Genomic DNA, 24,768 nt, shown 5'->3' on the forward strand with positions numbered 1-24,768 from the left:
TGGTCAAACACTACAGCTTAATAGAGGAATGTGGAGTTAAAGACGGTAGTACACAGCACAAGATTTGGAAGTAGTACAGTGACTAACAAACAGCAACTCACATCATAATAGCTTTTGAGGAGATAAAATGACAGTCAAAGTCTCAAACTCCTTTGTCAGTTTGTCAATGACACTCCCAATATGGTATTTCCTATTTTCCAGCTTCATCAGTAGATTTTGAAAAGCTTTGTAGTTTTGTAGATCCTTCTCATTAGATTCCTGCCAATAGAGATTGAGATGGTACATGATGGGTAAGTACAATCTAGTGAAACTCATACAGTAGGACTGGATAAATGTTCTGATATTCTCAATTTAGATTACTTGCCTTGGTTACCACAATGTCATTAACCCAGGCATCAAGCAGACTTTCTGGAAAATTAAAAGTAAGCAAAACAGTATAAGTCACATTGAAATCACCATTGGAGCATTTTAATGTTTTTTAGCTTTTATGGTGATTTTTTGCATTAAAGTCAGTCAGAGATTTTGTTGAAAGGTGCTAAAACAAAGCAAACTGCTACCTTAAAACTGTTAACTGGTTTTAAGAAATGCTATATGATTCAGTCCGAGCCACAGTGTCCCATTTGAAGAGGCAGGACTGTGCATGAACACCAGAGAACTTCATGTGTCTGGTGTGTCTAGGACTTAGTGAGTACTCACTGAACAGAGAGCCAACCTCTTCTCGCAACCACTCTGTTTCCTGGGTATGCCTCACTTTATCTTGGTTGACATTGAATACGTCCTCTTTCATTTGTTCAATGCACTGCAGGTAGAAAGTATAAACTTGGGTAAAAGGCCAAAAAAAAAAAGTAAAGCCACAAAAAGTCTAATATATTGCTGATATATTTCTGTGTTTACTTGTCTGTCAAGTCCAAGGTATCATTAACTTAAAGCAACACCAAAGAACTTTTCATCTGTCGCACACACTATTTGTTTATCCAGCACCAGCTTTGCAAATAACAATGTCCACAGACAAGATAGAATAAGTTGCATGATTTTATGAAAGTACGATGTATTGCGACATCAGATGCAAGTTAAATTTGTAGTTTCTCATGTCTCATTCCATCGAACTACAGATCCGCTACCCGATGCAGCAAACTTACATAGTGCGGTAATAGCCGATAGAGGGCCGCGAAGCGAATGCAGAAAGTGCCGTTCACCCTGTTACGAGTTGATGAACCACTGAAACGATTTTGGAAACATTATTTTAAGGTACAAAAAACTCTTTGGTGTTGCTTTAATTCTGAATAACAAGGCATAAAAACGGTTATGTTGACTGCAGAACAAACTAACTATCACAACAGATATGCTTGTATAATTGGAACATTAATGTCCTCTGCCAAACACTGTAAGTGGTCCTTGAACCATGGTCCGTTTCCCAAAAGCATAGTTGCTAACTATGATAGCAACTACCTTGGTAGTGTCACTGCCAAATGCGAGTCTGTAGATTTGAGTAGCGCATGCACAACACTTAAGCTTAATATTGTCACATATCACATTTTTCATTTTGGAAAATTAAAAAATAAGAGCATGTGTTAGCTCTTACTAAAATGTGAGCGATATGACCGAATATCAACACTGTATTGTTTACGTGTGACTCAAATATGGTCAGCTCACATTTGGCAGTAACCCTACCACGGAGGATGGATCGTAGTCATAGCAACTAAGCTTTTGGGAAACGGACCCCAGGGCAGCATGAATCAAAAAGACCTCTTAAGAATGTTAACGTTATCTGGGACTAGGCTTATGTACCAAGAACTGCACCAACCCATGTAAGCAGGATTGTAAATTAGCACCAGCAACCAGCCAAATGCTGGTCAAATATAAAAGTGGCTGGTAGATATCAGACACAAAATATAATGATTTACTGGCTGGTGGCTGGTGATTTTTACCATTTATCTGTCAGTGACTGGTTAATGTTCACATTTTAGAAAGTTAATTTCCTCCCCTGCATGTAAAGTTTGAACTCACAACATGTAAGCGACAGTTCTCACGGTTGACCTGCTCCAGCATCACGCCGTTCTCATAGATGACTCTCTCCGTCTGACTGATCTGCTCTGCCTGGGACTTCAGAATCTCAAGGTGTTTCCTCCTCAGATCCACCAATTCCAGCTTCAGCTCCTCCTGCATCAGACACATTCATAACAACAGACCTGTCCACCTTCACTGGAAAACACTCCCGTGTTCAACAACAGAGACGTCCACATTCAAGAACATACACATCCACATTCAAGGACATACATAACACAAATTATACTTATACTAAATTTTACTTTATATTGAAATGTTCCTCTGTGTTAGTATGGTATGTATCTGGTATAATGCAGAACAGGCCGAACCTTTGGTCTGAGCATGGCAACAATGTCGTCTTGAGTATCCTGAATACAGAGTTCCAATTGCATTTTTTGAAATTTCAGGTCTGAGGAAACAGAAGGAAAAGGAAACTCTAACTAAAATATCTATAAGCATAAAAACATGAAAATATTAGCTACACTTGGAGAATACTAGGTGACTAGATGACCAGGGTATATAAAAAACAAACAAAGAAAAACAAGACATAGAAGTAATTTTTTGCAACATGGAGAAAGACCAGCGACAGATGGAAGTGGAAACAATGTGTTGTTGATTGAAAGTGAGAAAGGTAATACATGCAACCAAGTATGAATTATATATCAGTGAATACATAATGATCAAACGTTGGCATGGAACACCTGGCTATGGTGCAGTGATTACCTGTAGTCTCTTTTGTCAGTGTCTGGTGTCGGGCCTGGTCGATGTCAAACTCGCCCTCCACGCCAGACAAGATCGACTGCTCAATCTCAAGCAGCTCCTCCAACTCCAGCCGGTGTTTAGTGAGAGCTTCAGTCTCCTCCTTTATTTACAAAACACTCAGAAATATTCATTTGTGTAATGACATGATAACAGATGTGCATTCAAATGTGTAAATAAAGGCAAATGTTTTGAGAACGTGTAGTTTTTCGTACGTGAGTCTGAGGGAGCTCTCAGCATGGATGCTGGACAAATGGTTACCGTTGAAATTGAACAATTTGGAATGTTTGGAACATAAAAATCTACAAATGAACAGTTCCAATAAAGTTTTCTCTAACATTTGCCTCTGTTCAAAAATGTAGAATGCACCTTAGGTCTTGGCATCGTCCAAGAGAGATACAAACTGCATGAATTTTCTCATAGCAGAGCGGTCACCTCAAATTGCTTGATCTCAGCGATGCAGGCAATCTCCATTTCCTTGGTGGACTCTGCAGTCTCAGCCACCATCTTCTTGAGACGCTCAATGAGCGGGCTCATGAAGACGTGGTCTTGAAGCTTCTTCTCCTGATTGGACATAAAACAATGTCAGCAGAGCCCAGACATAGGCTACTATGATAGTGGATGAAACAAACTATCAATAGAAATATGAAGAGAGGAAAGCAGTCAGACCTCCTCCTGTAGTTGGTGGCTTTGCTCCTTGGTATTCTCGATGGCTTCATTGACCTTGTTCATGTGCTCCTCATGCGCTACTTTCAGGTCCTCAAGAGACTGATGGAGTTCTTCTCTCTCAGTTTCAAAGGCCGCCCTAACGAGAGAGACAGAGAGAGATGTGCACGTTTGTACTGTCACATTCTGGTAGATATGCGCAAAGCTGCAAGAAGTTGAACTCGCCCATCATTGATTTTGAGGTACCGGAATACAAAGACAGGTAATACAGTGACTTCATAAACCTTTCTGTACACATTCAAAGTTTCAATAACCTTCTCCACACTGCCACCGAAGTATAAAACTATTTTGAGCCTGGTCAGTGGTTTGAAAATAACAATCCTCCAATTAACATAATTTTGCTCCAAAATGAAAGCTTGAAATTGTTATCCATAAATAGATCCTAGGTTGTGTGTGTACACCAAACCATTCCTTTAAGAGAGGAGAACTGAGAGGTTCACCAAACCTGGTCTTCTTTTCTTTTGCTAGCTGTACTTCCATCTCCTCAAGATTCCTCTTGAACAGGTCAGTGTTCACTCTGAAATGACACACAGATACCCAAAAGGAAATAAAACACCAGTGAAGAACAACTTAAACTAGACTGCATTTCCGGCGTCAACTGCGAAAGTGTGCTTGCCCTGGTCCAGTCACCAACGTGAGCAGACAGTGACATACGCTATGCTGAACCTGGCTTGATCCAAGCATTCTAACAGTGCCTTTCAGTGTTGGAGCAGTGGCAATACCTCAAAAGCTCTATTCAACTATTGCCACAACTAATGCGGTTCGTTGGATTTTACCTGTGGCCTGCCTTCGAATTTAGCTTCTATGACTAAAATCAAATTAATAAAATAAAACAACAGCAGTGATTGGCTGCAAAAATAAATAATGTCACGCGTCTTGCACCTCTCAAACTGGGCTATCAGGTAACCTGGTAATCAGGTAAAAATTTGAAATGTGAAATTATGAAATATGACTAAGGCATTTAAATGCTGCTTGTTTGTCAGGATACTTTTTCACTGATTTATTTTAAAAATATGAGCTATGAGTGTGAATGTTATATATTCCATCCCCTAATTCTGTTTTACTGGTTTATTTGACAAATAATCTATTTGATTTATGTCTGTTTGGGATTGTTTTGAGAGCCTATTGATGTATCTCAGAATAAAGGAATGTCCACAACATTAGTGATGTTTTTTTTGTGTGTGTGAATGTATTTTACTTAACTCATTGACTGTAGCTGGATAATCATGAACGCATGTCTCTAATAGCCACAATAGGAGTAATTTTAGCAACACCGTATTTTGTGTGGCCCATAACGACCCAGTGGATCATGAAAATGTGTCAAAATTCACATTCCTTGCTTGTTGTTGGTACATTAATCCCATTCAGATTGCCACTTATCTGAGATGTAAGAGTTCAGTATAGGTTTAAGGTCTGGGGCAGGGATTTGACATTCTGTGACTTCATCATTGTTACACTCAAGTTCTGGTTCTTTAGACGTTCTAGTTGATCAAGCTCAGCTTTGGTTGTACTTTTTGCGTGACATTAAAGCCTACTGGAAAGATTTTTAATTGCAATTTAATTGAATGCAATTTACTTTTACGATTAAATAAAATTAATTTATCCCTCTCACCCATAGTTTTCTATTTATTTACAAATGTACATAGGCCTACTGTAATTACATTTATACATAGTTATTCTATTGATCTTTATACTATTCATCCTGCACACATAGACTTATTCTTACTACTCTTATAATGTTGTTTCTGCACTACAATGACACTGTTTCCACACTGCACATAGCTGTATGTTATGTACATATCTGTTATATATTTGTCATATTGAATATCCATATTTATTCTGTTTTATTATATTCTGTTAATACACTGCATATTATTATTATTATATTATTTCTACTATTATAATGTTACTGCTACATCTACATACATTATTCTACTTATTGTATGAGATAACTGCTAATACACTGCACATATTTATATTTAATTCATATTACTCTAAACCACCTTCTGTAAATCAACTGTATACTACTGTCTACATTGCACTATATTTCTTGACCTGTCTCTGTATATTTCATCACCTTTCTATACTTTGCATCACATTGCATGCATACTGTAGCTACATGAATCACAGCTAAGATCCTTGGTTGCTATGAAGGCCAGTCGTTCTAAATGGATGGTTGCTATGGCCAGTTATCTCCTGGTTATCTCTGCCGTTGTCAATCGGGCATATCCTAACTTTATCTTATTTTAAACATCTCTATTTTACTTAGCCTACTTCCATACAGTGAGTCCCATTAAGAAGTGGCCACTTCATTCGCGCTTACCGTGATTCACGCAGCAACATTATTACATTAATCTGTCACCATATAAGCCTATGCCAACGTTTGCAAAGAGGAGAATCTTTTAATTTGATTCACAATGAAACGTTACATTTAATGTACATGTAAACAATGAGTAGGCTAGTTTTGGTTGTTGTTGGTGGTGTTACTGCATCCCTTAGTTATGCCTACAATGCAAAATTGTTCCCTTGTGATTGTTAGACGCATTTCAAAACATCGCGACGTGAAATGCCACCACAAAACATTGTTTGTGAATCGGTCTTATTAGGAGCTGAATTACTCTTAGTAAAAAAAAATCCTAAAGTTACGACTGACGAAGTTACGAGTACAAGCACCTCATATCAAATGACCATGGCATTACGCTAAGCAACATAAATCCCATAACGTTCAGCAACATCTTCTCCCTATGACATAGCTAGCTAGCTTCTAGCCACACAAGAAATGAATGATGTTAAATCTCCGCTTAGCATTCTAATAACAGAAGGGGCACATTTATGTGGACCACTACAACATGACTCATTATGTCTGTAACTCTATAAAACACTTACTTTAATAAAGGAAGCACACCATCCAGCACATACACATGGAAAACGATAATTTAGGTACTTGGCCACAAACTCAAAACGTGTCTCTCTGAAACTCTGTTCTAGAATCTTTGCTCTGAAGGATGCGTTGCTAGGCAACATCAAATAAACGAAATGAGAGTCTTTTCAAGGTATTAACCCTTAAAGGAGTACCGTCACACCGGTGTGATGGGAATGTTGAGAAATGAACGTTCTAAAGAATATCTGGGTTCATTGAATTCAACATAGAATTTTAGAACCTTCAATTGTTGCGGAACTTAGAATGTTCAAAAACCTACACCTTTAAGGGTTAAAAGTGTACGTGTGATTACGAATGGATGTGTGTGGTTTGCAATTAGAATAAACAAGAAATAACATTTCCAATAATTTCCCATGATAAATTACATAATATTTGCACCTTCCTTACTTGTGAAGCTCACACCGTATTTCAAGTACACTAGTTAAATGTAATACAACGTTGCCACCTAGCGTTCAGATGTAGGCTATTTAACATTAACGTGACATTGCTTGCTTATTCTTTCGTCAACTCCATGCTTTTAGGAAAACAATCTTTTTATCATAGTTCCCTCTTCAATGAGTGATTACCAGCTCGTTTTTGTAACAGAGATAGCTGTTTATTGTCCCTAGGTTTACAGAAACACCTATTCATATTAATACGTAGCCTATGGAGTGCTGCCGACCACTGTTCATTAAGGCCCAGAATGCCTTGCATGTCTTTACAACAAAACAACACAGTAAAACCTAAATGCCCGTAACATATGCATTTACATACTTGTAACATTTTTAATAATACTCTGCCATCATGATATTTAACAATAATGAAAAAATTAATTTGAATAACGTCAATGTGAAAATAACTGTACTACGTCAGCAATAAATAGCTAATGTTCTCCTTACCACTTCAGTTCGTAAGTCCATACTATCCCATGGCAAAGCAAGGATTTCATGATTGGGCAAGGTTGCCCGGAGACATTGTGGCTGCCCAGAGACATTGTGCATACTTGGAAGGCATTGTGATAGATGTACCAGTACAACTGCAAATGTGGATGGTGATAGTTACCAAATACGGGTGGGTGGTTTGCCAAATGCTGGAAACTTTTGGAATGTTTTCTTTTTTTTTAGCTTATGCACCCTCACATTGGAGTCTCGAGTTCAAATACAAAATTTGGTATCTATATGTGACAGTGTTCCTGAGATATGGACGACTTCCTGTTTCGGAGCTTTGCTGCCGATTTCGTTTGGCTGTGACGGGCAAACGCTTTCGAAAATCAAAAATCCTTCTGTTAATCTTTGTGAGGCTTGGTCCAAGGATAATGTACGTCAAGTTTCGTGGCATTCGGACCAAATTTGTGACCTGTGAAAATTTAGTTTCGCTTTCTGTTCAATCCAATGTGGCGGACGAACGACACGCCCACCTGACGTCATCTTCGCGAGCAACTTACACCGGTACTGACCGGACGTTTTAAAGTTGGAACGGTGTCTCTGTCTCAAAGGGCCTAGGCGCTAGAGCTGACAAAAAATTAGGGAGACGGGAAAAATAATAAGTGTGCTGCTTTGCAAGCACACTTAATAAATATCTGTGATGGTTTTGTAGGAACTTAAAGCAATTTCTTGTTCAACATTTCAATATTGTTTGTGATTTTATATCAGGCCACTAATAAGACAGGAGACAGACTTATGTAGGAGTCAGTCAGACTTACACAGTTGTTTCATGGAGTTGTCTTATCCCCTGTTCCATCTCTCTGATCTCTAATTTATACTTTGCAATGGAGGCATTGCGTTCGTCCAGTCTCAGTTTAGACCACTCCAGTCTAAGGCAAATCACACAACACAATTAACTATCTTATCAGTATGGGGCAGCAGTTATTCACTATCATGCACTGGAAGTTATTAATAATATATTATGGATGAATATATATTCATTCATAGATCAAAAATCAACCAATCAATCAACCAGTCAATCAATCAAAAAAGCATAATATATTATGGCAACCACATTAAATCCGAAAGGGCCTTACCGCCTGGCCATGGTAGTGTGTTCAGCCATGGTATCATCCTCAAGTTTCCTCTGGATGTTGAAATGGTCTGTCAGTCTTGTGATTGATGCAAGGTGAACGCTAGTCAATAGCTCATATTCCGTGATCTCCGTGTCTGTCTGAACACACAAACACAAGGTCAATGGATCAGTGCTTACAGTGTTTAGTCATCTAAGACCACTTTCAACGTCGTATTTCAGAAACAAAAATGAGCATGATTTTATTTTTGTTAGGGGATAGGCAGTAGAGAGCTCTCAGTAGAGAGCATCCAGAGCTCTTAGGATCTAAAAGCCTCCAAAGACCGAGGCAAGACATTCACCTCATCATTTCCTGCATCAAAAATCAATCGTACCACAACCTGGTATCATGTACTATTCAGGAGCCTGACTGTTACAGTCTTGCTCTCTATTAACTCTGACAGGAAATGTAGTTCATTCTATTTTGAATGACCTTCACATGACAAAATCAAAGTTGTGAGTGCTATGTTTAAGGTCAAACCAAAATCTCCCGTTCAGAGTGGGCTACAGTGTGGTTAAATTTTCACTAGTTGTAGCCTCACATGTGCACTCAATGACTGGCAGAGGGCACACAGACACCACCATAGAGTTTGTTTAATTTTAACGTTCACTCTTTGAGAGCCTGTCGGCCTGTGGAGGCCCTCCCATTGGCTGTGTGAACTATTGTACATCTAAGGGCAGCTCAGTGGTCCAACTCTTAGGAAAGGTCAGCTTGGAGCAGATTGTCTTTGAAGGCGGGTTCTTTCAAAAAGATCAATTTGAAAACACACCAGCAGGCTCAGTCTCGGGGAAACAGAAATCGATCGGCTCAAATCTGACCTCTAACAGAGTACGGCTTTCCATTTCACCAGTGTTCAATTTAAACAAAATATTTAAATCTGCACACCGTACACATTAACAAATAATGAAACCCAGGCTAAATGTGAGTATGCACACCCATACTTTTGTTATATTTTTTTGGGTGGGGGATGGTCACACTTGGTCATATTAACGGCACAGTGTCTTACCTCTAAAATGCTTTGCTGAAGGGATTCTTCTTTCTTTCTGAATGCCGTTCTGAGCTCTGCAAGTTCTTTTTTATGAAACACTCTGTCAAAATGAATAATTATGTTTAGGAAATGCTGACTTCTAATAAGACCCGACAATAAAAACTGTGACATGATGTGTTGATCTTATGTAGGTAATGGGTTATTCCATATCATTCCAACACAAAAATATAGGATTTAAATGACACCATTTTTCAAACAGCACCCCATGCATTATGACTACGAAAATGTCAGCCTGCTACAGTATCTTATTTGTGGCTAAGATATGGCTTTTCAATTATGAATGGACACACTCGAAGAAAATTGTGCCAAATACGAGTATTTCAGACATTTGTTTACGTATTCATCACCATTTAATAATAGTTCTTAACATACTGATTATAAAGACTACCTTTGTTGTTCAAGTTCTTCTGACTTGCTGGTTTCCTCTGCGAGTTGGTTTTTAAATATTTTCTCTGTTGCTGTTAGTCTGGCTATGGTCATTTCAATCTGATACATTGTCTGTAACAGAAAATGCCATTAATTGCAAAGATGATACAATGACTCAAAAACCTATTTTTAATTTATATGGAATGTATATATATATATATATATATATTTAATAAAGTGCCAAAGACGCTGCTTTTAACTCACATTCCTGAGATCCACATTCCTGTCCTCTTTCTCCTGCAGTTCAGTTGAAAGAGCATCCAGTTCTCTGTGCATTAGGCAATTTTTTTTTTTCTGCTGTTGGATGCTATTTATGTATTGCTCAATCTAAATCAACAGAAACATAAGATGAAAATAAACTTTTCATAAGGCAGAAATTAATCATGAGATAAAACAATAAAATATTTAACATGCAGTACCTGTTCTTCCCAATCATTCTTGGCCTCGGTGAACTTGTCTCTTTCCTGGCTGATGTCACTTAGTAGTTCACCTCTGTTGAGCTCTACACTGGCTATTTTAGCTTTAATATCTTCAATCTCGTTGATCTTCTCATTGAGCAAGATCTGCTTGTTGGCTTTCTCTGCCAGTTGGAAGTTGAGCATGCTAATGACATTTTCATGGTTTCTTTTCACACGTTCTCTCTCTGGGCTGTAACACAATAAGTTTAGGGTGAACTGACTAGTATATTTGAGTTTAGTTGTCCTTGCTAACCACTGAGCTGTTCTGAAACAACAGTTCTAAATCTGGAGCCCTCATGTGCTAGAATAATATTGGCCTACCACTAAATGACAATGAGCATCTTTGCTGCAGACTATGCTGATTGTCTCTGTTTACTGTAACATCCAAAAGTGATAACCGATGACACAGAAACAAACATAACAGACAACTGAGATGACATATGGCAAAAAAGAGAGAGAAATTAGCCTACTATGATCTGTGATGAGGTGTTGCTGATCTAAAAAAAAAAAACTGCTCTCTACTTCAAAGTGTCAAAACTGCAGTTTGGGAGAGTTATTGGAATTATTTGCAGTTCATAAGAAATGCACTATTATGGATATTATTACATAGTAGGCTAGTGCACTTTACAGCAGAAATGCAATGTTTTGGCCATGAAGTATAACTGAGTTTATTGTTGTAGTTTATTACATGTAAATGCAGTTCTTGATATAGGCTAATCCAGGCTACCTAAATATGTATCTTACTAAAGCAGGGCGTTCTGCTCTTCAAGAAGTCCTTGTTTCACTTCCATTGACTCAATTTCCTCCATAAGGCTTTTGAGTTCAGCTTCAAGTTGGTTTAGCTGAGTTGAATTAACATTTCTTGCAGTCGCCACACCATCTGAAATAGGCCCACATTCATATCCTAAATTCTGCCAACTGAACCATATTACTTACTACTACTACTACTACTACTATTACTACTACTACTATTGACAATGTTTTAAATCTACCCACCTGCAATTTCCTTGGTTATGTCATCTCGAAAACGAAGAACTTGGTGGCGGACCTTGCCACTCTCAATGGTTTCGACTTCAAGTTGCTCATGGACGGCCTTTCGGGACGCCTCCTAAGTGAGAAGACAGAGCTGTTTTTTTACATGCCACTTGTGTATAGAGCTCATGTGAAATTTACTCAAAAAATAACAAGTAATCACGGTTTAAAACGTTAAATCTGATTTACCAGTTCTCTAATAGCAGTTGATATCTCCCTGAGATGGTGACTTGCTTCTTTGCTGAAGGAGACGTCTTCATCTTTCAGCTGTTTTTCTTCAGACGGCATGCGTAAAATGAGACATAAGATGGCCTGTTATTCACAGTGGAGCAAACGTTATCTGTAAGTTACATTTCAATGTGTAGGCCTACTCCACTAACAGAGTCGGTTAACTGGGAGCAAAGCTAGCTCAAGATTTCTTACCTAACTCGCCCAAGTGCTCCAAAGCGAGAAGCACTGCTGGGAAATCTGGCACTAAGCAAGAGGCCATTTCTTTCTCTGGGAAGCTTCGGATGCAGAGCTGGCTTTTACCATCAGTTAAAAGTACATAAAGCGTTCGGTAGTGGGCTGCATGTCAAACTTTTTAATAGTAATGTTAGCCTACGGAAAGGCACAGCTTGTTTTCAGCACTGGTAGATGCAACACTGGCTCGTGGTCTGTATGTGAGTTGGCATAGCAACAGCAAGCGCGAGTGGAGAGGATGTTGTCGGATAGCCTACGTGAGAGCACACATTTTTTTCTTTCTTACATAAGCATAGGCTAAGTAAAACCATTGTTTTGATATGGATGGTTTGTTTGTAGGTCCTTTCAATGCATTAAACGCGTGAAACTATTGTAGACGACAAAGTTGGAGTCTTATGGAATGGAATGTATACATTTTAAGTTGACTTCAGTGACTAGTTTAATTTATTTTAATAAAGTATAATGTTATGTTGTTCTGAATCAGTCGTAAAACGCATATTTCCAGCTGATTGAGTCGAGGCACTATAACGTAGGGTAGCCTACTACACCAGATGGCAGCAAAGAATCATAAATGCTAAAACAACCGTTGTTCATTGTCAGACATGTCTCTGTGGTCCATTTTTAGCATGCTAAAAGACGAATTGCTAGGGGATAAATCAGTGTTGCTTGCCTCTGCTAGGCTACTAGTTTCTTGACTAGAAATGTTGACACGAAGGAAAACATCTGTCCACATCTGGAGAGGCAGTGCTCAGACATGCTGCACTGCATCACATCACATCACTTGCAGACTGCAGAGGGCATTGTTGGTCCATCTATAGGCTACCCAAGAAGACCATCAGGATGTAAAAAATGCGCATCAATTCAAACGGGAAAACATTAGGGTTTGAAGAAAAACTGTCTAAAATTCTCTAACTTCGCTATTATGATACTCTAAACGTGCTATGAAAGAATATGCAATAGCCTACCAGATCCATGCCCATACACTTGATATTATCAATAGGTGAAATTCCCCATCTCCTCCATCCTCAATCTTACAATAGCATGGCTCACAGTCATCGTCAGAAACATAATCTTGTCTCTTCAGGCAGAGTGGGTGCTGAAAACCACTGCTTTACTGGCTCTATGTTGAACTAGTAATGCCTAGTCCTTTCCCTGCTTTCTATGTGGGCTATTTTGACACAACAATGTTGATGATAATTTCACATATCTCTGGCTTGTCATTATTGTTACTAATGACTCTAATTGTTGCTGAAGCAGGATTCAGTGCATGGATTAGAGCAGTGGTTCTCAAAGTGTGAGGCGGGCCCTACTAGTGGGGAATAGAGACATGCCAGGTGGGGCGCGATGAACAGGAGGAAATTTGTTCTGTTTGTGCTTATTTTTTATCTTTCTTTTTTGACAAGGAAGATCATAGATTCAAAACAAAATAGCCACACACAAACATAGGAGTCATAAACAGACCGATATATAAATTAAAATAGCATCTGATCCAGTAGACCGAGAAGGGAAATGCAACGTGGAACCAAAATGCAAAAAAGATATTTTAACATTAGGCCTACCATTTTGCTGGGGTGATGTCAGGTGGGGCTTGAAAATTCCCCACCTCCAAAGTGGGGAATGACAAAAAGTTTGAGAACCACTGGATTATAGAATGCATGATTTACATACCATACTGTCAGAAATAGCCTAAACAGTAACCTATTACCTTATTAGGACAAACAACACAGACACATAGCCTACTCAGGTGTACTGTATATGTAGGCCTACACATACATACAAAAATTCTCTCTCACACACACGCACACGCACACACACACACACACACACACGGACACAGTCTCTGGAAATAGTCAGAGCTCGGAGGGTGTTGGCAGACGGTTAAATAGGCCCTGCCAGTGTAATCGTAATTGGACTGACATCCTCAAGTGGGATTCATGGGCACCGGCCATCAGATAATATTAAGTCAGAGGAGCACTCCTCTCACTTTGCTGTCTGCCTTTGGCGATGGAGGACTGTTGTTTTATGCTCTTGTTTAAGTTTTTATACATCCCTCTACCATCATGTACATATTTCTCAACAGAATCCAGTTTTGTTGCTGCATGGGTGAACTTGTTCAACAGAACCATCTGGCAATTCTTCAATTCACAGTGATTTCCAAATCACCCCAAATCCAGGACACAATCATAACAACTTACCCGGCCTAGGCCGGGCTTTACATGATGACAGGCAGAGGAGAATGATTAACAGTGCATTGAACTGCTGCGCTGTTGGGATCAGTTTTAAATGACATGGACGTGTATTCATGAGTTTAATGTACCAATTTAAGTCTGATTTCAGTGTTGGCTATGCCCCTTGGAGGTCAAAACATTCCCAGATCCATTCTCCCTCTCAATTGAGAATCAGTCTGGTGTTAGCCAGGCTATAATTTTTTAAGTGTAGCTGCTTAGAAACATGTTGAAAAACCAGTACAGTAGAACTGAAAGTCTTCTTTTTTTTTCTAGACCCTGGCATAGCCAACATCACCAGCAGATCCTTGTTTGTGTGGCGCCCTCTCTATTTGACAGGTATAGTGTTGTACAATTACTATCATGCCATCTATGTGTCTGTGTGATATTTTTTTTGTTCTATTCCTGGCAAGCAACCCATTACTGTCCAAGCTGGGGTAAAGAGAGATTAGGCTTAGTTGTCCTTTCACTTCCATTGTTTACAGCTGAAGGTACACATGCTGGCACTTAAGTGCTGTCAGGTGTCTCATGTTGCATCGTGTGTGTGTGTTGTGTTGTTTGCAGTCAGGCCCATAGTGGGGGCTTGATTGTGCATAATGAAGCAAGAGAGAGAGACATGTTTAAGAAAGCTGCCTCTGGGATCACTCGTGGGTTGAGTTTCACAGCATGTGCATAATTTATTTGGGATCCAAGGTCAAATGTTACATAGCATGTACGGGGAATCTAACATACCAATAACTTCAAATGTCGAATGGGCAGGTTTCACGTTTCCCCCACCTAGGAAGTGAGCGCAGGAATGTAATTTCCATAAATTGCTGGCCGCGTAGTTTTGGGCTTGCGGGAGGTTATTGTATTTCACACAATATCAATATGAGGTTTAAGGGAGGAAATGGAAAAATAATGGGATCCCAGATAAGGTCGGCTCTCAGACAGATCCACGCCAGATCCAGGCCATAGCTGCCCTTGGATTATGACACTTTCAGGGGTTGTTTGTGAGGGGCTGAAGAAATGAAACATACATCTGAGTAGTACTGTGTTCTCCGAATCCATGTTTATGAATTTCCATGTGTTTACCACAAATCAGAATGAGATTGCATCTACATCTTGTTTTCTAATCATTTTCAGATGGCATGAAACCCCAAAACACACATATTGTTTTTCCACATGCTTTTTCTGTACGCAAAGTCACCTGGTGGTATATCAGCTGTATATTCTTAGCAGGATTAATGTGAGGATTAATGTGATTTAATCAAGTGTAGAAAGCACAGGCCTCTGCTGAAGCAAAGGTTATTAACCCACATGTTTTTGCGCTTTCACATACCTGTATATGGGCAACCCACGTAAGAGGACGAGATTGATGTACACACACACACACACACACACACACACACACACACACACACAAACACATGCATGCACATACACACACATGGACACACACACAGGCACACAAACACACGCATGCACATACGTACACATGGACACACACACATACACACATGTTCACACATACACCACACACACACACACACACACACACACACACACACACAAGCACACATGCATGGACACACACAAACAAAAAGTGGCAGGCACTGAGCTGCACCGACCAGCACCAGTCAATTATTCCCAGTGTGCATTGCAGCTGACATTGTAGGCCTACTGTATCTGATCGATCTGAATAAAAGATAAAAAAAAAACAACGAATGCCACGCGTCTGTGAGGCAGACAGCGGAGTGATCCCGCTGCCATGACGAGCTTGGAGCCCAAGCTGTCATCTCTGCTGTCTCCCATCTGCCGCACCAAATAAAGGAATACGGCCTGCAACCACAATCGTATTATGAAATCCAAGCTCTCTGCGGAACGATTGCTTTACTTTCAGCTTCGCGAACACAAGACTCAGGCTTAATGAGATTGTGAAGGGGAAAGAAAGGGGTGGGGGGTGGCAGTTGGGGGGAAGGAGTTGGGTATCAGAAAAAGAATGATAAGAGAATATTGATAATGAAAACTTAGAGAGCATGGCTAATTAGTAGTGGCTATAGGCCGTTGCAGCTCATAACATAGTCTGTGAGGTCACGGAAAGCCTATTGTGGACAATATTAAAGTTATGCATCATGTATTTGCAAATTCAATATTCTCCTTTCATTTCTGATTACTTGTACAACATGGCATGGCATGTAACAGGGGCACAGAATAACCAGCGAAAGCAATTACTGTCATTATCATAGCACATTCCTTGGGGCAGGGATGGGTTGGTGGACGGTGCGTAAAATAGAAATTATGTCACAAATCAACACTCTGAAACCCCTGCAATGAAAAGTTTTGTCTTGTGGCTGTGGAGAAATATTTTTGACCCAGTCCTACTCGCAGACTCTTTAGTAGGTCCACAAGGCTACTGGGAGCATAGCCATTACTCTTCCTGATTGGTTTATGTATCAAAGGGACACCTATTGATTCATCTGTGTGTCTAAAAAACATCACGTGCATGAATAAGTGTTCATTGCAATCTGGTCATTGATAACGCGCACATAAAACCGTCTTAGTCTAGCCCGTTTACAACAGACGTGTGTGATGGCTTGGCCCTATTATGTTTTTGTTTGTGTTTTTATGGCCACTGTAAATGTCTGAAGGTTGGATGATTGAATAAACAATGCCCTTCACAGCTCCGACTCGGAGTGAGGCGATTGGAAAGCGAACACGTTTCATCTCGCAGCTGAGGACAGAAACTCATGCATAATTGCGAGAATGATTGCATTGCCGTTCCCATGTAATTATGTGTTGACGCCTATGTGATTTCAGAGCGAGCAATGCCTCACTGTCACAGGGAAAACTAAAATCACCAATACAATAACTGATATAAATTCTGAATAATTTCATGTGTAACAGCACGACGCAGATCTATTGCTCTACCCTGCAATCATTTCAATATCAGCAGGACTGACCTTTGTTTACAAGTTGGTAAGCATCTATCTCGCCATCTTTTTTGTTACCCAACTCTCGACCCAAGTCTTCCCAATTCCTAGAGCCTACACCCCAGCCTTAAATACTTTGGGTTGGAAACCTCATATTATGGTAGATGTTTATTAACTTACCAATTTATTAACTTACTTAACTTAAAGGGATATTCCACCATTTGGGGAATTACACTCATTTTCCACCTCCCCTTGAGTTAAACAATGAATCTTTACATCCATTTCATCCAGCCGTTCTCTGAGTCTGGCGATACCACTTTTAGCTCAAGCCTAGCATACTGTAGATCATTGAATCGGATTATATCATTAGCATCTCGCCCACTAGCGTTACACTTAAAAGTGATTTAGGCTGATTTGACGTAATAATCAGTCAAATCAGCCTAGAAAATCACCACGTTTCATTTTCCATTAGTCTTATTACACTTTCTAACTTGAAAAGAGAAGTTTTAAATAGGAAAATTACTGGAAATCTTAGTCATTTTTAAGCATGATGCTAGCGGGCGAGATGTTAATGGTCTAATCCGATTCAATGATCTATGCAAGGCTGGGGCTAAAAATGGTATCGCCAGAGAATGGCTGGATGAACTGGAGAAAGGTAAAAAACAATTGTTTAACTCAAGTGGAGGTGGAAAATGAGTGTAATTCCCCAAATGGTGCAATATCCCTTGAAAGGAGAATTCCGGTGTGATTTTGACCTAAAGTGTGTTGTCCCCTGCACTCAGAAATCTGGCGCTAGTTAGCCAATGCTACCAACAATTTTTCGTTGCGGTGCCTCGGGCATCGGCCTAGCCATGCAAATAAATCACTGTTTTACACCATTTATGAGGCTCAAAGTAGCTCCATACTTCATTGGTAGACTTCCGAAAAGTGAAAAAGCACTGGTAGTTTATTTACAAGACGATTTATACAGACAGTACCTTAAGGAATTTTACCGTTCGACGCCATCTTGAATTTAGTCACGATAAGTCGAGCGACGAGTACGAATGAACAGGTATGATAAGGGATCAGATTCCAAAAATAATTCCGTAGAAATGCATGGATTCCAGTTGCTGCTACTGGAAGCAACTGAATCCATACATTTCCACTGAATTATTAATGTCAGGGGACAAGCCGAGGTGAGCTGAGACATACGTTCACACTCGGTATCATGTTTCAACACACTTTAGGTCAATATCACACCGGAATTCTCCTTTAAGCTATTTTACACTAAACAGAGGAGGTTACAGAGTATATTTTCATTAGTGGCTCATTAGTGTATGGGATTCCAAGAGATTTACCCCAGTACATCCTGGAAATTGAACCCATGACCTTGGTGTTGTCAGCAGTGCCCTTCTCCAGCTAAGCCACAGGACCACAGGAATCCCTCACATGAATCTGCTTCTAGAGATATTAATGGACAAAACCCTGGTTGATTACCAGATTGTTTAGGTTGGTAACTTCTTATGGTATATTTTTCAAAGCAGCTTACTGAAAAGCTGTACAGACCCCCCCCCCTTCACACACACAAACACACACACACACACACACACACATACACACACACACACACATACACATACACACACACACACACACACACACATACACACACACCAGTGTTGCGCGGTCTGCCCGAAATGAAGCGGTCGTTATGAGTCATAAACAAAATATTTTAATGATATTCGGGTCATTTGCGGGCGGGTCAGTTAAAATTAAATATATTTTTTCTACAAATAGGCCTACTTAAAATATCACGAGAAGGCTAGCATCAACACAGTGAAGCATCAATACAGTAAAGTCAACAGTAAAGAAGCTGAAGACGCGAGTTAAAATAATAGACACCCCTTCAGGAAAAGCGATATAGGCTATGGGAAATATTGGGAAACGTTTTTAAAGAAGATGACAGTAAGTCTATGTAGGCCTACTTCTTGCGAAGCCATTTAAAAGTATGACAGCCAAAACGGGCAGCCTGCAGAAATAAATGTTATGGCACAGACTACACAGCCATATCTACCGGTATGTATAGGTTCGCGCATGCATAAAAGTTACAGTTCGTTGTGTTTGTGACTTTAAACAGTGGATGTGCTTTAGTAAAGATTTGTGCTTCATTCAGCATTATAAACCAGTTCTTACGCTAACGTTTTGACCAGCAATGTATCTCTCTTGCCTACCTTGCCTCACCATTTCTGTTTTCGAAAGAAAGATGTATGTCCATGGCCTTCAAATCTTATCCTAGTGTTCTAATCCTTGGTGGTTGCGTGCATGCTTGCGCTCTTATTCTCATTCTCTCTCCTGCGCAAACATTATGTCCTGCATGCCTAAATAAATTAGTTTGTTTTACAGAAATGGCCTACTGTCACACTGCATGCAGGCATTAACCAAAAGCATACATTTTGTAAATAAGCGGGTTGGATCGCGGGTCGGGTATAATTTTGTCCTAATTATTATTCGCGGTCCGAGTTGCGGTCGGGTTGATTAAAATATCGGGCGACCGCGGGCCGCTTGTGACCAAACCCGCGCAACACTGACACACACATACAAACACACACACACACACACACACACACACATACACACACACACACACACACACACATACACACACACACACACACACACACACACACACACACACAGATCTGCTTTAAGAGATGATGGCAATTACATCGGTCAGGTTTAGATGGTAGGACAAACACCCTGGTTGAATACCAGCTCTCCCAGGGTCCCTTTGTGTGCGCCTGCAGTCACGGTTTAGAGCCTCCCCTTTCAGACTGCAGTCACTGGATACTGGGTGTGCTGCGGCCGCATCCCCCCCCCCTCCCCTCTGTTCATGTGATACATTATTGAGCCTCTTAGCAGGGGAGAAAGTGCTCCATTATGCATGATGTAGGGGGATAAATACAGCACTTTAGATAAATGACAGTTTCCTTGCCGGGGACACACGCTCATGATGGGGAGGACAGTGAAACGGATGCAGGGGTCAGTGTGTGTGTGTGTGTGTGTGTGTGTGTGTGTGTCTCTGTGCATGTGTGTGTGTGTGTGTGTGCATGTGTGTGCATGTGTATGTGTGTGTGTGTGTGTGTGTGTGTGTGTGTGTGTGTGTGTGTGTGTGTGCACGTGTGTGTGCATGCGTGTGCGTATATGCGTGTGCGTGTATGCATGTGTGTGTGTGTGTGTGTGTGTGTGTGTGTGTGTGTGTGTGTGTGTGTGTGTGCGCGTGTGTGTGTGTGTGTGTGTGTGTGTGTGTGTGTGTGTGTGTGCATGCGCGTGTGTGTGTGTGTGTGTGTGTGTGTGTGTGTGTGTGTGCATGCGCGTGTGTGTGTGTGTGTGTGCATATGAGTTTGCTTGAAGGACAGACAGAGAGAGAAGCAGTGTGTTGAAGAGCTTCTGGGGTTTGAGTGAGAGAAAATGAAATACAAAGACGGACAGAGGGAGAGAGAGAGAGGGAGGGAGAGAGAGAGAGGGAGGGAGAGAGAGAGAGGGAGAGAGAGAGAGAGAGGGAGGGAGAGAGAGAGAGGGAGGGAGAGAGAGAGAGAGGGAGAGAGAGAGAGAGAGGGAGGGAGAGAGAGAGAGGGAGAGAGAGGGAGGGAGAGAGAGAGAGGGAGAGAGAGAGAGAGGGAGGGAGAGAGAGAGAGAGGGAGAGAGGAAGAGAGAGAGGGAGGGAGAGAGAGAGAGAGAGAGAGAGAGAGAGAGAGAGAGAGAGAGATACAGATGCGCTGTGAACCAGCCAGAGCCCCCTGCTGGAAGCAACTCCTGCTGAACTGTAAATGTGTGCATGTGTGTGTGTGTGTGTGTGTATGTATGTGACGGAGGGAGTATGTGTGTGTGTATATATGTGTGCTTGTGAGTGAGAGAGAGGGAGAATGTGTGTGAGTGTGTGCGTGTTTATGTGTACCTGTGTGTGTCTGTATGTGTTTGTGTGTGTGGTGTGGTGCGGGGCGATGGAAGCCTCCATAGCTGAAGTGCATCAGTGCTCCAGTGACCACCAGCAGTAATATATCACCATGCCTCCCGCTTGGCTGACCAACCCTGCACAGGTAAAGGCCCCCTCTCGGCTAACAGCTCATCAGCCTGGTACCACGGGACTGTCGCCCTGTAAAACCCTCAACACCCCCTCCCACACACACACACACCCTCCCACACACACACACACACACACACACACACACCACCGTCACCCCTCTGGGTCTCTGATATATACCTCAAAATCACAACTCAATTTCCTCCTTAACGAGTTTTTTGAGGGCACTTTTTCCCTCTCATCCAGGAGCAGCCTGAGATTTATGAAAGTTCTGTGCGTGGGTGAGGGGCATGAGAGAGAGCGAGAAAGAGAGAGAGAGGGATAGAGAGAGAGAGAGAGAGAGTGCAAAGGCAGCGGGAGGGAGGGCAGGACTGCTGACACCAGGCTTTCCACGGCTGCTCTGGCACACCGGGCTCCACCAGGGCTAAATCCAGCATGTTTAAGGCCTCTCGTCTGTCAGGTCATCGGCTCGTAACGACCGTCTCGACAAATTACCCTCTTCCGTGGCGATAAAACACACCTCCCGCCTTCCGACTCCTACTTCCCTGACCCTACTCCCACACACATTCCCCAGGGCCTTCCGACTCCTGCTTCCCTGACCCTACTCCCACACACATTCCCCAGGGCCTTCCGACTCCTGCTTCCCTGACCCTACTCCCACACACATTCCCCAGGGCCTTCCGACTCCTGCTTCCCTGACCCTACTCCCACACACATTCCCCAGGGCCTTCCGACTCCTACTTCCCTGACCCTACTCCCACACACATTCCCCAGGGCCTGAACTCCTCTCTCCCCTCACTAAATGCAATAACGTCACAGCAGTACCAAAATCACCTGACAAATCATCCCCTTTACTTTCATGTTTCTTGCAGGTATGTGCCCCATCATGACCACATCTCAATAGCCCCTTCCTTACCCTTGTTTGGCCTCGGCTGTTGGCTTGACCAGGCGCTGTGCTGGGTCTGATTCGCTGACTCTGCAGTGGGTATTTGCAGAGCCCAGGGAGTCAGAGCCAGTCAGAATGGACTGGAGGAAAAGCCCACTGCCCTTCATTCCCTTCTGTCCATCCCAGAGGCAGAAAAATCCTAGTCTGGCCACACCCACCTAGATTCTACTTTCAGGGAAATACTAGTCTGGCATAGGCTAACGTTTCCCTCAGACACCAGGGAAGACGGGCCAATCAGGGCAGAAGGGGATGATGCTTTAGTTACGAACGAAATCGAAAGCGGCTGTGGTAAACAGTAGTAGCAATGCCTGCAAACATCAAAAATTGAAGTCGGAAAGAATAGGTAGCAAATATAGACCTACTGTACATACATTGTTTCCTGACTGATGATGTGGTTTATTGTCAGTTTGTAAAGTTTAGGTGAAGTAGGAAGTAACGTTAGGAATCCCTGATCAATGTGATTGGTTAGGCAGGACCAATGATTTCAAAATGAATGCAAAGTCTTTTCCTGTCACAGATGGGAGTCACCAGACTCTATTCACAGTTCCAGCGGGGTGGAACAAATATGTGATAGAAGCTGGAGTTTTACATGTTGATCCCAGGCTGTGCTTGTCTATCTCTCTATTTGTGTCATCAAGTTTCATGAATGGTGCTTCTTGAGTAATCCATCTTTCTTTTTTGTTAGTTATTATGACCGCCGCGCAGCGAAGCGGCGGTCATATAGGTTTAGTCAGATTTTTTTTTTTTTTTTTCTTTTTCGCATGTCCAAATTTCTGTCAATGATTCCCGGGACACTGAAAGACCGGGGTAGACGAAACTTGGTGGGCATGTAACCCCATATGGATAGCATGGAACCATCGTTTTTCGTTTTGATCTGTAGCCCCCCCGCTGGACTGCACCCCCCGAAAGGAGGGTAGGGCAGACACAGTTTTCTGTGAATATCTCGAGAACCGTAAGGTTTAGGAGGACCATTTTTTTTTTGTATGTTGATCTCAAGGGGCCATGTCAACCCATTCCATAACCACTCATTTCATGTATAGCGCCACCTAGTTAAACACAAAAAAGTAAAAATGAGGTGTTGTGATCGCAGGTATCTGTGACCTAACATAGTCAAAACTGCACGAAATTGGAAGTGTAGGATCATTATGACACCCTCTGAATGCACGCCAAGTTTCGTGGAATTCCGTTCATGGGGGGCCACACAATAAATTAATTTATGTTACTATACACCAACTGGCCTGTAGGTGGCCGGAGACAGTTTTCTATGAATATCTCGAGAACCGTAGGGCCTAGGAGGTCCACCTTTTTTTTGTATGTTGATCTCAAGGGGCCATGTCAACCCATCCCATTACCACTTATTTCATGTATAGCGCCACCTAGTTAAAAATTAAAAAGCAAAAAATTAGGTGTTTTCATCACAATATCTCTGGCTGACATGGTCAAAACTGCACGAAATTGAAAGTGTAGGATCATTATGACACCCTCCGAATGCATGCCAAGTTTTGTGTACTTTCGTTCATGGGGGGCCTTACAATAAAACAATTTATGTGTACATTTAGTGACGTACACCAACAAGGATTCCCGGGACACTGAAAGACCGGGGTACACAAAACTTGGTGGGCATGTACCCCCACATGGATAGCATGGAACCGTCATTTTTCGTTTTGATCTGTAGCCCCCCCGCTGGACTGGACCCCCCGAAAGGAGGGTAGGCCAGACACAGTTCTCTGTGAATATCTTGAGAACTGTAGGGCCTAGGATGACCATTTTTTCCGTATATTTGCCTCCAGGGGTCATGTTAGCCCAGTTCATGTGCACACATGTGCACAAACAGATACACACACACACACACATTCACAGTAATCATGACACATACTCACACAGTAGACATATGTACGCTTCCATGCACAGGCACATACGCAGGCACGCACACACACACACACACACACACACACACACACACACACACACACACACACACACACACACACACTCACACACACACACACACCCACACACATAACATAAACATAACACAAACAATCAAGAATTTCTCATAATTATGAACAGGCAAGATGGAGGTGGGGTTGTATAAAATGAATTTTACATGTGAAATCTATGAACTAATCATGTTTTGGTACTTTGATACCAGTGAGAATTGAGTGTGGATAATGCAATTTAGTGAGACAGTTAGAATCATATAGGCCTTTCAGCGTGATTTCTTTTTGTGGAAAACATGTGCTGGACTGGGCGGCGGTCATATTTTGTACCGCTCTGCGGTACATCTAGTTATTATTATTATGACCGCCGCGCAGCGCATGTCCAAATTTCCGTCAAGGATTCCTGGGACACTGTAAGACCGGGGTACACGAAACTTGGTGGGCATGTAACCCCACATGGATAGCATGGAACCATCGTTTTTCGTTTTGATCTGTAGCCCCCCTGCTGGACTGGACCCCCCGAAAGGAGGGTAGGGCAGACAGAGTTTTTTGTGAATATCTCGAGAACCGTAGGGTTTAGGAGGACCAATTTTTTGCGTATGTTTGCCTCCAGGGGTCATGTAAACCCATTCCATATGCACACATGTGCATAAACAGATACACACGCACACACATACAGTACATTCACAGTAATCCTACGTATGACACATACTCACACAGTAGACATATATACGCATGCATGCACATGCACA

General features: G+C 41.6%; 1 protein-coding gene across 1 annotated transcript; it reads right to left on the bottom strand.

The window, feature by feature from the left end:
- Positions 1–102: 102 nt before the first annotated feature.
- Positions 103–11,961, bottom strand: ccdc175 (coiled-coil domain containing 175). The gene is made up of 18 exons (XM_076300120.1): positions 11,895–11,961; positions 11,661–11,746; positions 11,436–11,547; positions 11,184–11,319; positions 10,401–10,629; positions 10,186–10,308; positions 9,944–10,053; positions 9,514–9,595; positions 8,472–8,608; positions 8,154–8,264; positions 3,977–4,048; positions 3,475–3,610; positions 3,241–3,369; positions 2,770–2,908; positions 2,376–2,455; positions 2,008–2,160; positions 611–799; positions 103–258 (listed from the first exon to the last, which is right to left on the bottom strand). The coding sequence occupies exons 1-18, from the start codon at positions 11,959–11,961 to the stop codon at positions 103–105; spliced, it is 2,247 nt and encodes a 748-aa protein (XP_076156235.1).
- Positions 11,962–24,768: the final 12,807 nt, after the last annotated feature.

This window comes from Alosa pseudoharengus, unplaced genomic scaffold (genome assembly GCF_046254945.1).
Source record: "Alosa pseudoharengus isolate Yale_2024_CS ecotype anadromous, Long Island Sound unplaced genomic scaffold, YU_APseudo_1.1 YU_APseudo_1.1_scf_22, whole genome shotgun sequence".
Lineage (NCBI taxonomy): Eukaryota > Metazoa > Chordata > Actinopteri > Clupeiformes > Clupeidae > Alosa > Alosa pseudoharengus.

Coding starts and splice junctions, on each gene's coding strand:
- ccdc175 (XM_076300120.1), bottom strand. CDS start 11,961: ATGGCCTCTTGCTTAGTGCCAGATTTCCCAGCAGTGCTTCTCGCTTTG. Junction 2,456..2,769: donor ACTGACAAAAGAGACTACAG/GTAATCACTGCA, acceptor CTGTTTCCTCAG/ACCTGAAATTTCAAAAAATG. Junction 2,161..2,375: donor TTGCCATGCTCAGACCAAAG/GTTCGGCCTGTT, acceptor TGTCTGATGCAG/GAGGAGCTGAAGCTGGAATT.